Raw genomic sequence first — 13,682 nt, 5'->3', positions numbered from 1 at the left:
TTTGATCCTTTCATTGAGTTTACACTTTATTTTTACTTAAGTAAAGAACATATCAGGCTGCTCTACTTCCTAAAGATCCACATTTGGCACCAACCATAGCGGAAACCCATACTGTCTGCTCGTCTCCTCAGTCTCAGTACCTGGGTTGCTTGTTCCTTCACTCCGGCTGGCCTCTGTGTCTGGGAGAGAAAGTGGTCGTCCAGCTCTCCACGTTAGACTGGAGGCTCCTGCGCAGCAACGACTTCTACCTGCAGGTGGTGCCCTTCTCCACGCGCTGCCCCCGGCTGGCACTGAAATGTCTGGCCCCCGGGGGGCGCACTGTCCAGGAGGTCTTGGTGCCCGAGTCACAGCATCCCCTTGTGTTCACCACTGAGTGGCTGCACAGCATCAACAAAGAGCGAGGCCACAAGAGAGAAGGTGAGGGACGGACGAGGAAGTGGGTAGTTAGCGCCGCTAACATAGCCTGTTATTTTGGTTGCAGCCACAGTTAACCGCCACTGTGAACTGACAATGCATCAGTGTGGCAGATACACAAATGTTAAAAAAAAGAAAAGAAAAACAAATACAAATAAGAAACTCTCATTTGAGTAAATTTGAGTCCATTGTTTGCTTATTGGGTAATTTGCCATAATTATAAATAATAAAAGGGCTAAATCAAGGTCGTCCAAGCTCCATATTTGGGGATCAACAGATTGAAAAGCCCTGTCCTTTATTGTTATTACTATTTTTGTATATAGTAAAAAGAAAATTCTTACTGTTATTTCACTGGGATGACTATCAGTGTTGGTATTGGTTCGATGCTGCTCCTAATGACTGGATCTGATATTGGAAAAGTTAAATCCCTGAGGTTCTGTGATCTCTAAATATGGCATGAGTGGTTCTCTAAACTCAGGCAACGCGCCGTGAAGAGAGAGGTTTACCACGATCCCAATGTGACAAGGACATTAGTGAGGGTTTCAAATGTCTACCACACAGTATGAGCTTGTGCTGGTCATAGCCAGGTGGTACAATGCATCAGCTGTAAAAGACTATATCCGTATAGCTAGAAAGTCTAAAAGTCTATATATCGACATCATTAACGTTTTGTAGATGTGAATTTCTTGAAGTAAAGTGCTCATAATGTCTCTTATTTTGCACAGTTGGAGGAGGACTTGACACCTGTCTGGTCAGCACATGTGATGGTGTGGTTCGACTTCCATGGAAGGAGGTTGTCTACCCCAAATTCATTCATGACCCCTCTGAAGAGCTGGGCCTGATGTCCAACTGTGACGGCTCCTTATCCAGCCGCTTGCCCAGTGATGGAGGCAGCAGTCTCGGAGGTTGGGGAGGCTCATCTTCTGGAGAACTGGACTCCTGGTCCTGGGACGAGGAGGAAGATGATTTACCACCAGATGGTCTGGATTCTGAGTCCGCACTTACTCGGCGAAGGCGCAGTGAAGATGGGCTTGGACGGACAGGGAGGCACCCTCAGCTTGACGGGGACTATGTGGAGCTGTTGGAGCCCAGAGGAGGTCCTGATGGAGGGGTTGACCCAAGGCAAAGGTACCTGGAGATGCATGGGATCTCAAAGACCAAGACGTTGCCTCTGTGCAGGAGAAGTAAAGCCATCAAACTTCGAAAGGGGAAAGCTTGGGGATATGGAAGAGTGGAAAGGTCAGGAAGCTTTCGCGCTGTCCTTGGTGCTAAAGGAGACTCTCTGACCCGTAAGGGTGGCCGATTACCACCTCCACCTCCACCTCCACCAGGAGCTGCTGAAGCTGGCAGAGGGAGGCGGTCTTATTCCTCATCTGTCCATGACTCAGACGAAGGAGATAAAACCAGGAGGGACTCTGAGGGCTTAGAGAGTGGACAGCTTTATTTCGATGGCCCATTCAAAGAGAGGAGGCCCGGGGTGGGCAGGGAGCGAGACAGCACTGGTCTTACACTGCCATGCAGAGACAATCACAGGAGTAAAGACTCGGAAAGTGGCAAGAGTTTGGACACAAATGAAATCCAAGTGTTGAGGAACCACAAAGTTGGGCATGTTATAGAGGGCCACTCGGATCACGGATCTCAATCAGACTCAGTTTTTGAGGACACTGATAAACCAGTGAGTGGGGACAGTGGCGCTACCACTCCAACATCAGATGCACCAGAGAGACCTTTCACTGGAGCTTCAGGAAGTGGAGAGGTTCCTAACAGTGGGTCTAAAGTGAGGAGTTTGTCAAACTCGACGGTGACAGAAGAAAAGGATGAAGGAAAGACAGAGGACAGAATGTGTCCCAGAGGAAAGGAGGTTAAAACTGCAGGATTCAGAGCACCCAGGTATAGATTTACTTTTTAACATACACTGCACTCTTTCATTTGTTTGCTCTCTTTTTTTCACGCTCGCTTGTGAAAATACAGATCGCTAACACATAAGTGAAACCTCGGCACAAGGTATGGATTGTCTGAACTTGCACTCATATAGGCCTGAAACATCTGAATAGAATATTGTTATTCCGTTCTATGCCTTTAAGACCTTTCTGTGCTGTGTTCTTAGGAGGAAAAGGAGGGGAAAGGGGGCCAAAGGGAGGGCCAGGTCCGGTGGTCGTGCTCATCAGAAGGGCTTGAAGACACAGGGCAAAGCCCCTCAGTCAGGTCCTGCCAATCACTCTACTTCAACAAAGCTGCCAATCAAAGCAGAGATCCAGTTGGAACAAACAGAGCAGGCGGATGAAGCGGATGGAGCGTCCACTACAGCTGAAGCTGAGAACACAAAGAAAAGCAGTGCAGGTTCGTGGAAGGATTGTTAGGGTGAGCGTCAGACTCGGTAAGTTAATCACTTGGATATCTTCTGTAACTTCCGTTTCTCTCAGCAGAGACAGAAGCTGAATCGTTGCCTGTCTGCAACGGACAATCAGGCACATCCTTATTTAACCACTCAAACGAAGAGCCAGCATCAGTGGAGACGGGTCCCGACCAAATGAACGGCATCACAACCAAAGAGCCTCCACTGCTCAGGGAACTGGACACGGAACTTCTCCAATCAGGGAAGCTGAAGTTGACAGGCAAGTAGCTTCGGGAGTCAATGTTGTCATTGTCTTAGCTTCTTGTCCCACTCAGAACAATTGAGTATTTACCAATAAAATGTTTCAAGCTATGAGAAACCAATCTAATAACCTACTATATCTACATATGGCTATCACGTCCGTATTAAGTTCTTTTGTGGTTTTTTTTGGTGGTTTGGCAGTCCCTTTCCTCTTCTTGGATTGTTCTGGATAAACAGTATCCAGTACTTTTTAATCAGTACATCCATGGTTGTAGTGTTTTCAAGAGTGACAACTGGACTTGCTTGAGTTCTGAAGATGTTTAACATCTCATCCAGAGAGGCTTCTTCAGATCTGGCACTCTTTTGTTTTGTTTCAACTCACAGTCACCAAGGGGCTGATGGGAATGTTGTTTCCAGAGAGAGGACTTGATTATTCCAACGAAAAAGCAAAGATAAAGCAATGTCAACAGTCAGATTGTTGTCTTGGCATGTTCTGTCTTCCTTGGTTTTCCCACTCAACATTCATTTTACGCTTCACAGGTACTGTGGACAGATTGGGACGTGCTCTGGTCATCACGGAGATGGATGTGTCAGAGGAGGATCTCTGTGAGGAGGAGATGGCCCGGGTCCTGGCCTGTTACCACAGAATCACTCGGTAAATACTGGACTCTTCTTCGTTCCTTCTGGACAAATGTGCATGTATCATTTCAGAGTAAGTGCTGATAAAAGAAATCCAAAGAATACCTTGAGGGAATTTCCACAGATTTGGTACAATTGGTCACGTAGACTCATGGATGACCGGATTTGATTTTGGTGTGCAAAGCTTAAACTCTGACCTCTCATGACAATTTTTGCCATGTGAACAGCTCGAGGGAATCCTCTTGAAAATTTGGAACAAACGTTCACCTGAATTAAACAACAAACTGATTAAATTTCATGGTTGAAAGTTCAAGGACAAGGTCACTGATGACCTTACAAAATGTGCTCGATCTTTTGAACGCAATATCTCAGGAACATCTTGAATGTTTTTTTTCAAATTTGGCACCAACATTCATTTGAACCCAAGGATGACCCAATTAGATGTTGACGCACAAAAGTTCATTTAGACTCTTGGATCGACGGGTAAAATGTGGGTGACCATAGGTTCAAAATCAAGGTCACGGGTAGCCTCCTTGAACATGAAACTCTCTCCAAGTCACTGTGTGCATTGGTGATTCTCGTTCTGACTCCTGCTCCTGTTTTTATGCCATCCATCCTCATCAGGCCTGCAGCCAAAGAAAAAGGTCTCACAGTGCTAATGGACAGCAGACGCTCCTCACCGTCCACCCGCTGCCTCTCTGCGCTAAAAACATTCCAGGTGAGGAAGAACGAGGGGGGAAAAAAGTCTTTCGTCAAACGGCTAAATGTTTGCTCATGTGCTTTTAATTCGACCGCAGATGTGATCGAGTCGCTGAAGCACATGTGTTTTGTTTTTCATTTTGTGTGCGTGTCTTCAAGTCGCTGGTTCCTGATGGTCTGGGATCCGTTCTTGTTTTGGTGGAGGAACAACAGCAGCAGGAGTCGTCCCTTTCTCACAGTGTGGAGGGAGCAGAGGTGACTTCATACAAATCACATGATGATTACAGTGAACCACAGTAATGAAGTGTTTGCGGAAACATGAGCAAAAAGAATGTTCCTGAATCCCAGCGACCATGGCAACACAGACGGCTTTCCGTATATAAAATGCAAACAAAAGTAGAAATAACATTTCAGAAAGCATGCTTTGTTTATGCCGGTTGCTAAAACCTTGATGAACATCAGATGCTTTTCTCGTTGGAACTCACTTTTGGCAGAATGCAAATGTTAGCAAATGACTCCCATTGTACCGGTAATTCAGCTCGTTGCTCTGCATTGATGTTTCGGAGATCTTGCTTTTGCAGAGGCATGAGAAAATTCTCCGCGCCATGTGTTTTGCGTTTCAAAACTGGCACCATGGGAACTCTGCATGTTAATGGGAAATCCCGCCAAAAATATGTTAACAATTGAACAGAAACTGTTTTTAATCCCGTGATGAATTAATAAATGGATATAATTGTAATAGTTGCTTTTTTTTAGGGGGTTATTTTAAATAGATTACAGATAAAAAGTGTTAAATATAGTCATTGACTTAAACGAAAGCAGATAGAAGCTTTTTTTAGCCTAATTTTGTTGTTTTTTTAAACTTTCCCTGCCCCCTGTTGACTTATTGAGCCATTTCCTGTGTGTCAAATGTCCTTCTGTCCAGATCCACACGGTGCAGGGAACAGCGGTCCTCCAGCAGTACGTCGACAAACAACAGCTGCCCGCAGAGATGGACGGAGACTTCGCCCACTGCCACTCAGACTGGCTGGCCTTCAGACTAGTGAGAATACGCTGTTAAAGTAGATTTTCCCCTCTCTTTTCACGGTTGATGGTTTCAGCTGAGGCAGCCGCATTTACTGACCCCAGTGTGAGCACTAAAATGTTCTCGGGGGAAATTGAGCAGGAAATGATCACTTGAGGCATTTTCAGATCGACTGATATGTGCACGTCTGCTCAATTAATCGAATCTTGATTCATTTGTGGGAATTAAACGTCAGCGTTTCCACCCTCACAGAGAAGTTGTTGCAGTCTGCCAGGGTTGCATTTTTCACAAAGATAGTATCTTTGAATATTTTACATTTTGCATCTTATTATCATATCATTTTAGTATTGATTGATGGAAATTCTTCAGGACTTCTTTGGGGGAAATTTGTTTATGTTTGAGTGTAATTATATAAACAGAAACAGACAAATAGTAAAAAAAAGACAACTATATATATATATATATATATATATATATATATACATATATATTACATTTTTTTTAACCTAAACTAAAAGTTTTAGTTAAATAACTTAAACATATTTAACTAAAACTTAAACTAAAAATAATAACTTGTTTTAGTCTTGGTTCACTGAAATAATTCCAGAAAAAAATCCTTGGAAAAATGTTATTCCAAGTGAGTTTGAGAAGAAAATTTCATATTTTTAATTATTATTTTATATTATTTTATTTCTAATTAAAAGTGAACGTGTACACAGAGAGCAGAGGAACCACTGAAACGACAGCACTTAAATAAAGTTGTAATATTACGTTAAAAGAATTGTCATTACTTGCACGTTTGTATACTTCAAATCCACAATATTGAAAGTAAAAATGAGCCACTTTGTGTGTGTGCTTTAAGAGAGTTTTCAAAGTCAACAAAGAGGAGGAACAAAAATACTTTTGGTTTAGGTGTTGTGTGTTTCGTGTGGTCATTATCCTCCATTCTGCAACAAAACAAAGACCTTAAAGGTCAGAATTGACTGGTTTTTCTTCCACATTTTGCCATTCTCTCAAAGGATAAAAACAAAGTCTGGAGAGGAAGACGCAGGGATAATAAGTCGTGTGGTGGTGGTCGACAATTTCACTGACTCAGTGCGGACGATAAATCACAGAAAGAAAAGGAAAAAAAAAAAACATTTAAAGAGACTTAATGGGTTTTTCCCAGACAGTTTATGTTACGTTATCCAAACAGATCAAAGCGTCTTCCTGTCCTCTGCACTTTCTTTGACCTCTCTCATGAACCCCGCAAGAAAATGAAAAGGAAAGACGGGATTTCGTGAAAAGAAATTCATGTTTCAAGTTTCTTTTGATTGAATAAGTGAAATCTTCCTTTTTTTCAGAGCCTGGAGAGCCTCACAGAGCGCTGTGAGAGCGCCCTCACTCTGCTGGACGAGGCACTGCAGTCCATGGAAACGGAGCCAATGCCAGACAACATCAAGGTATTTTTTTCCACTGATTTGATGACGCAAAGTATGTGTGGTTTGATAATTGTTTACAGAAGCACATTTTTGTTTTTCTTCTTCTTCAGGCCGTTCCTCTGAGCATCGGCAAACACAGACAGCTCATGGTGAGCGTCCTCGCCGACCAGCGCCTAACGGAGCTGCAGCAAAGGGGCGGAGCTTGGCTCGCAGGGTTGACCAACAGTTCATCGGGACTGGCACAAAAATCGCCAGACTGCAGGTATGTTTGATTTTAATATGCGCCGCGGTGGTTTTTACTGATTTTGACGTCCAGATTCACCACTTCATTGTTTTTGAAAGTTCACTTTTAACAAATGAGGCGGTTAGCATAAAAACTCTAGTGCCTCCGAGTGTTATTTGAGAATTTTTGACCAAACGGGAAGTCAGCCATTGTGGCGGTTTTCACGTTTCGTAAATGAACAAACTCTAATCCCTCCAACATAAAAAAAAACACGTCAATTTGCACGAGATGCATCAACGTTGAAAAGTTATCAAAAGGGCGTGGCCACGGCAATCATCGGAATTTTGGGGGGAATTTTGAAATCGGTTTAAAATTTCATACGTGACACAAGAGACACGTCTACGAACACGAAATTGACCGAACAGGAAGTCAACCATTTTGGAATTTCACCCTAGTGTCGCCACAAAACAGGAAGTGCCCTGTTACTTCACCGCGCATGGACCGATATGCCGGAAACGTCATATGTGAGACCAAGGGCCCGCCCTCAACACGTCTGCAAGCCATGACCTCCACACAGGAAGCAGGTCAAACGAAGCGAAACTGCGTTTAGTGCAATCTGCAGTCTCACCAGTAGAGGTCACTAATTCTTACACTGGACCTTTAACGAGCAGTTATTGTGACTTGCCACCACCATGGGTTATGAAATGAAGAGAAAACAGATGCATCGTTAAATATGTTTGAACGGATGTGAACCTATTTGTGTCTTTTAAGTTTTTATAATCATGGAATCCAAAGTGGAAATGTCCTGCTCCGTTTGGACAGAGAACAAGAGTTTTTTTTGGCTTTGTCGTTTTAAAATGCTTAATAATTCTTGCCTTTTGTGCTTTCTCTTTTAATTTGTGCGAATAAAAAATCAAATGTAACCGATCAATCATTTGACAAGAGATATTTACAGCTGTAAGTTATAGATAATAATAGACTTCACGTACGTTGTGCGCTCGTAAGAAGCTGTGACACACAAAACAATAGTAATTAGGCAAAAACGTACGCGCAAACACACACACACCACAACACAGAAGCAGCTCGGTCTCCAGGGGCAGAAGACGAATCGACACGTCTTTTCTTCCCACAAGCCTTTCCTTCAAGTTAGACTGAGGGATTATTTTTGTCACGATGAGTTATTGGTTAAAAATATTCCTCATTGTGTGAACAAAGTTGTTTGTTTTCAGCCAAAACGAGAGAGAGAAAAAGGCTGGTGGTGGTGGAGGGGGGGGGGGGAATGAAACCCAGCTGAACATGAAGCAGAAGATGGAGAGATGTAGCTTGTTTGTTTGTGTGCGACTGCGGCTTAAAGATGATCCAAACTCTGCTGTATTTCGTGTTTCTTCCACTGTGGTAATGAGTTTTGGCTCAGCGTGAATGAAGATCGAGGCCAATGACAAAGTAAAGGCTCTTTTTTTTTTGTGCGTGACAGCTGGTGGGCTGAGACTTTTGCTCTCCATAATTACATCTTTTCTCGCAGCCGACACTCGTTTGATTTTTGCCTGAAAGCTGATCAGAATATTACAAACAAGAGGGGGTGGGGGAAAAAAGATGACAAACCTTTTGTGTGCTGACCTTTGTTTCAGGGCTGCGCTCGGCGCCACCGCCAAACTCTACGACAGCGTGGACGACGCCCTCCACAGGCTCGTTCGGGTGTCCAACCAGAGAGGTCGCGACCTGGAGGCCCTCGGGAGATTAGCGGGGCTGGTGGACAAACTGGAAAAGGTGTGTGTGTTCAAATTTGCGCCTCATTTCGACACAGTTCTGCGTCCACATGCTAGCAACTGTATCAGTCGTGTATTAAAACAGTTGGCCTATTTTAAAACAGAAGTAACGTAGCATTTCACAGCAACCATACGGAGCCGGACACAACGTGACGAGTTTCAGCGCTAACTTTGGGAGCGCCACATGGAGACGGTTTCTTCTCTGCAGACGTTTCCACCGGAGATAAAGTGTCGTACAGCTCCGAGTGTCCACACACAAAAATAATACGTTTGATCAGCTATTCATCACGTCACTGCAATTTTTCCCAAAAGCTGAAATATTTCAACTCAAGCGTCAGACGCTATTTGTGCGATGATTTTTTTTAAAAGTCATAATATTACGAGATAAGAGTCATAATTGTATGAGAATAAAGTCGTAATATTAAAAAGTCTTAATATTACAAGAATAATTCGTAATTTTACAAGAAAAAAGTTGTAATTTTTTGAGAATAAAGTTGTAATTTTTTTGAGAATAAAGTTGTAATTTTTTGAGAATAAAGTTGTAATTTTTTTGAGAATAAAGTCGTAATATTACAAGAATAAAGTCTTAATAATGCAAGAATAAAGTTGTAATAATGTGAGAATAAAGAATATTATGAGATTCTCATTCATCATTATCTAATATATTATTATTATTATTATTATTATTATTAATAATAATAAAAACCAGCGTTATCTTTGCAGTCGACCACCACCAAACATTTTCTCCTCCACAAAAGAGATGATTCCCTCTAAGTCTGTGTTTGTGATTCTTTCTTCCAAACAAACTCAGTTTCTTTCACAATCGTTTCATAAAGTCCTGATGCTAAAGATAATGCGATGCGACAAAAATATGAAGTATTCCTTACTTCCTTACATCTGAGATTTCACGACTTCGTTCTCGAAAGATTTAAAAATAACAACTCTTCAGTTTGGCCCTTAAACTCTGTCGTGATTAATGATGATAGTAACATTAAAAATGGAGTCAGAAAGACATATTTTTCAGCGTGTTTAACACTAGGGGGCAGAGTCTAAACCTGTGGTATAATAAGTTTTGCGTTAAGTTTCTTTCCACACACTGGACGCTAACGCCTTCAAAACAATACTCTCTATTAAAAGATTTGCAAAATAAAGGGGATGTGACCTCATCTGTGTCTTTATTTTAGCTTCACGGGCATTTCTCAACACTTTCTGTCGGGTTTCACTTCCCCTCGTCTGTATCCATTTGTCCCTCATGTACAGTAAAGTGTGTCATGTCCTCCTCTCACCCCTCTCTCTCACATTTCATTTCACAGTGCGATAAGGAGATTGAGCAAGTCCAGTCCCAGCTGGAGCATTACAAAGACCCTCCTCTGTCGCTCAGCAGACTCTCGCTCAAACAGCAGAAGTTTAAGACGTTCAGAGAAACGGCCAACGTGAGTAAAGAGTGAGAGAAAACTGTAACTGCAACTTGGGAAATTCACTTAAAACTAAAGTTTTGGTTTCACAAGTTATGTCACAAATTTAAATAACATGGATTTAAGGCCTTGAATTTGTGGATTTGTCTCCTGTGACCGCACATCATCGGATTTCACTTCCCCCCACCCTGTTCTCAATGACGTCATCTGTCAAGAACTAAATTATGTTTTTGCGGATGTGTCTGACTTCGACGTGTTTGTGTGAGTTTACTCTGAGGTCAACGTTTCTACGCTGTAGTTCAGCCATAACAGTTATAAACGTTGTTTTCCTGAAACATTGTGCAACAATTTAAGACTTAAAATATCGACTAATATCATTATTGTCAAAATTATCCCAAAGATATCGAGATATAAGAGACTATAGCAGGTGTTTTCAGGTTTTTGTCTTGTTTTTAAACGCGTGTAAACGCTCTCATAAAAACTTTAGGTCCTTTTTCAAACTAAAACGTAGTTTGAGGCTGAAAAAATGCAGCGTTTTATCGCTTAAACTGCCAAAATAACACAGTAGAAGAAGAAGAAATTAGCATTTTCACTAGAAGGGGGTTCTTTTAGTTTACTTACATGCTGAAAAAGAGTCATTTTACCTGGTAGCGAATCCCATGTTATACATTCCCAGTGTAGTAAAAGCGTTATTACTTACGTAAAGTAGCATTTTGATTATTTTTGGTCATGTAATCATCAAACTTACTTTGAAAATAACTAATTTTTTCACTTAAGCGCATGTTATTTTCTACGTTTCCACAGGAAAACACCCAATTTTGCACAACCCAGGAAACAGAATCTTCTAAGAAGCATGTGAATGCACTCTTTTGTTTATTCCATATTAGAATGGAAATTAGGTTTTACACTCATGCGGATTCTTAAACTACACACTAGAGTCTTATTTACGCACTCATTGAGTCAATAACTAAACAGACAGAGACAGAGACAAAGAGACATATGTACAAGTTTTGTTGAGCATGAAACACTTACCATTTCCAAAGGTCTTTCTGTGGACAGAGACGTCGCAGTGACTCTCCTCTGAATTCTCTCAGGACCTGCACAGCGAGACGCTGTCCGTGCTCAGCGATCTGGAAGGCTGGTGCGAGCTGGACTGGGCCGGGCTCAGCGACGTCCAGATACGGCTTCCTCCGGTCAGGGAGAAGCTGAGAGACATGTCCCATTGTCTCTCCGACTGCTGGACCACGCTGGACAACACGCAGAGGCTGCTGTCCACACTGACTGAGGTACGGCGTCTGATAAGCACACAGGACACCGAGAGAAAGGTCAAAACATGGCTGTAAGCTACACCTGCTTAAGTCGACGACAGCTTTAAAAACACGATGACTGCTTTATCTCAGGAGCTGCTGGTCCACTGCTGCCTCATGTGGTCAGTTTGTGTCACTGAGGTAAATCTGAACAAAGGGTTTCAAACGCCAAAGTCACTAAACGACACATTTAAAGTTACTGACGGTGGCGGCAGTGGATCGACAACTCCGATGTGTGTGCCGTGATGTGAAAAATGCTGATTTTCTCAATGGACTTTGGTGCAGGAGGGTGAGCGACAGAAAACTTCAGTTCCCAGTCAGTAAAAGACTCTTTAACAGTGACATAAAGCAGTCAACATGTTCTTGAGATGTCTTAGACTTGAGCAGGCGTAGATTTTTATTAAATGTGACTTTTGATTAGTGGCAAAAATCTTATAGAACCTGAAATATCCCTTTAAAGCAAATGATACTCACCTTTTATTTCTCTCTCGTCTCCTGTTCAGGCGACTCAGTGGTGTGACGCGGTCTTCTCCACCTCCTCCTCTCCGTCCTCAGCTCCTACCACCTGCCCTCTGGCCTCCTTACCTCCCATCCCTCCGTCACGCTTCCAGGACGCCCGCTCTCTCGCGATCGAGCTCGGCGGCGGCGCGCTGCTGGACCTCTGGACGCAGACGGTGGAGCGGTACCAGAGAACCGTAGCTCAGGTCAAACCCCGCTTCCTGCAGCCCGACCGGAACCAGAACCAGAACCAGGGGAGGTCCAAGACGCCGTCGGCCAGCAGCCTGTGGGACCTGATGGGCCCCGAGGGAGAGGGTGACTGGGGACTGGGGGCCGGAGGCAGCGAGGGTGGCATGCAGACGTGGGGGTCCCTGGCCTCGCTGTTCAGGCCGCAGACCTGCTCCACGCTGAAGATCGGAGAGGATAAGGGGAGCAAGAGTAACGGAGCAGGGGGAGGAAGTGGAGGAGGAGCAGCAGCAGGAGCTGGAGGAGGGAAGTTCCTGCAGAACCTGCTGAATCCTGGAAAGAAGAGTGTGAGTTTGCAGCGTTTCTCAGATAAAGAACTTTACTTTAAGTTTTTATTGTTGTCGCTAACGTCATGTGTCATGTCCCTTCAGCCCACAGAGGCTCCGCCCCCTGCCAAGCCTCCCAGAAAGCGTCACCCGAGCTTCGACCTCCAGGCCCTGCTGGCGCCGCGCAGAGGCACGGCCACGCCCAAACCCGAGTCCCCGGTGGGCGGGGCCAGCCGTAACTCTCCCATGTCGTGGCTGGGGAGGCGGGCGTTTGCCGACCCAGTGGTCGCGACCGGCATGGCGGCGGCTGTTCCTGGATGGGCCAGTGGAGGTGGCGGCAGCGGTGGGGGAGGAGGAGTGTTGATTCGAGGAGTGGAGGTCAGCAGCAAGGAGGTGGTGGATCACACGGGGTCGCCGCGGCAACACGTGCTGCTGGGGAGGACGGAGAGGGAGACGGGCACGGACAGAGCCGGCACGACTCCCCAAAGGTGTCTTTAAATGTCCTTCTTTGCTGCGTCCGACTGTTGCTCGCGCTACGTGCGTCAGAAGTTGAGAAATGTTCAACTGTCCAAACCCAATTTTTCAACAATTCTACAGCCATAAAATCAAAATACATCCAGGGTTAATGTCTTTCTTGTGAGAAAATTGGTTTTAAATGCACAAAAGGAAAAGCCCGATCATCAGCCGGTGAACAATGACAGATAATTTCACCATGACTGACTGTGTTTGTCCTCTCTCTCTCTCTCTCTCTCTCTTCAGTAAGTTGTACCTGCTGTGGTGCAGGATGCTCAGCTCAGAGCGTCAGTACGTGGCCGTGCTCAAAGGCGTGGAGGAGACGTACCTCCCCCTGCTGGAGCTCTCCGACACTCCGGCCTCCATCAGGGCCAGAGCGGACTCGCTCTTCCCCATCTGGGCCGGCCTGAGCTCCTTCCACTCGCAGAACCTCCTCCCGGCCATGGAGGGCGCTCTCGTGCAGAGCCTGCTGCAGCAGGACTGCTTCAGTAAATATGTAAGTGAGCTCAGGAAAGACAAATAAAGACAGATTTTTCTCCTTCTCACATTATTTGACATTCTATTCTAGAGGTTCCCAACCTGAAACTTCACAGGGTTCCCCAAGACTTTATAATTTATGTGTAAAATATAAATTAATCAGGATTTAATTCATTTT

At 44.2% G+C, this 13,682-nt stretch overlaps 1 protein-coding gene across 2 annotated transcripts in view; it reads left to right on the top strand.

Moving 5' to 3' along the window:
• Window positions 1-13,682, top strand: part of arhgef40 (Rho guanine nucleotide exchange factor (GEF) 40) — a 42,309-nt gene that overhangs the window by 15,653 nt on the left and 12,974 nt on the right. Inside the window, exons 4-19 of one of the 2 annotated variants that reach the window (XM_058625081.1) lie at window positions 132-417; window positions 1,140-2,304; window positions 2,522-2,754; window positions 2,841-3,029; window positions 3,551-3,665; window positions 4,274-4,367; window positions 4,508-4,603; window positions 5,274-5,390; window positions 6,716-6,814; window positions 6,904-7,055; window positions 8,645-8,783; window positions 10,096-10,215; window positions 11,292-11,483; window positions 12,008-12,535; window positions 12,620-13,002; window positions 13,274-13,523. In XM_058625081.1, the coding sequence (XP_058481064.1) occupies window positions 132-417; window positions 1,140-2,304; window positions 2,522-2,754; window positions 2,841-3,029; window positions 3,551-3,665; window positions 4,274-4,367; window positions 4,508-4,603; window positions 5,274-5,390; window positions 6,716-6,814; window positions 6,904-7,055; window positions 8,645-8,783; window positions 10,096-10,215; window positions 11,292-11,483; window positions 12,008-12,535; window positions 12,620-13,002; window positions 13,274-13,523 (4,158 nt within the window). Of the gene's footprint in view, window positions 1-131; window positions 418-1,139; window positions 2,305-2,521; window positions 2,755-2,837; window positions 3,030-3,550; window positions 3,666-4,273; window positions 4,368-4,507; window positions 4,604-5,273; window positions 5,391-6,715; window positions 6,815-6,903; window positions 7,056-8,644; window positions 8,784-10,095; window positions 10,216-11,291; window positions 11,484-12,007; window positions 12,536-12,619; window positions 13,003-13,273; window positions 13,524-13,682 lie in introns of both variants that reach the window. The other variant, XM_058625080.1, reaches the window with a different exon arrangement.

Source organism: Solea solea, chromosome 3 (assembly GCF_958295425.1).
Source record: "Solea solea chromosome 3, fSolSol10.1, whole genome shotgun sequence".
Lineage (NCBI taxonomy): Eukaryota > Metazoa > Chordata > Actinopteri > Pleuronectiformes > Soleidae > Solea > Solea solea.
The sequence above is the reverse complement of the archived record's forward strand: the minus strand, read 5'-3'. Positions and strand labels throughout refer to the sequence as shown.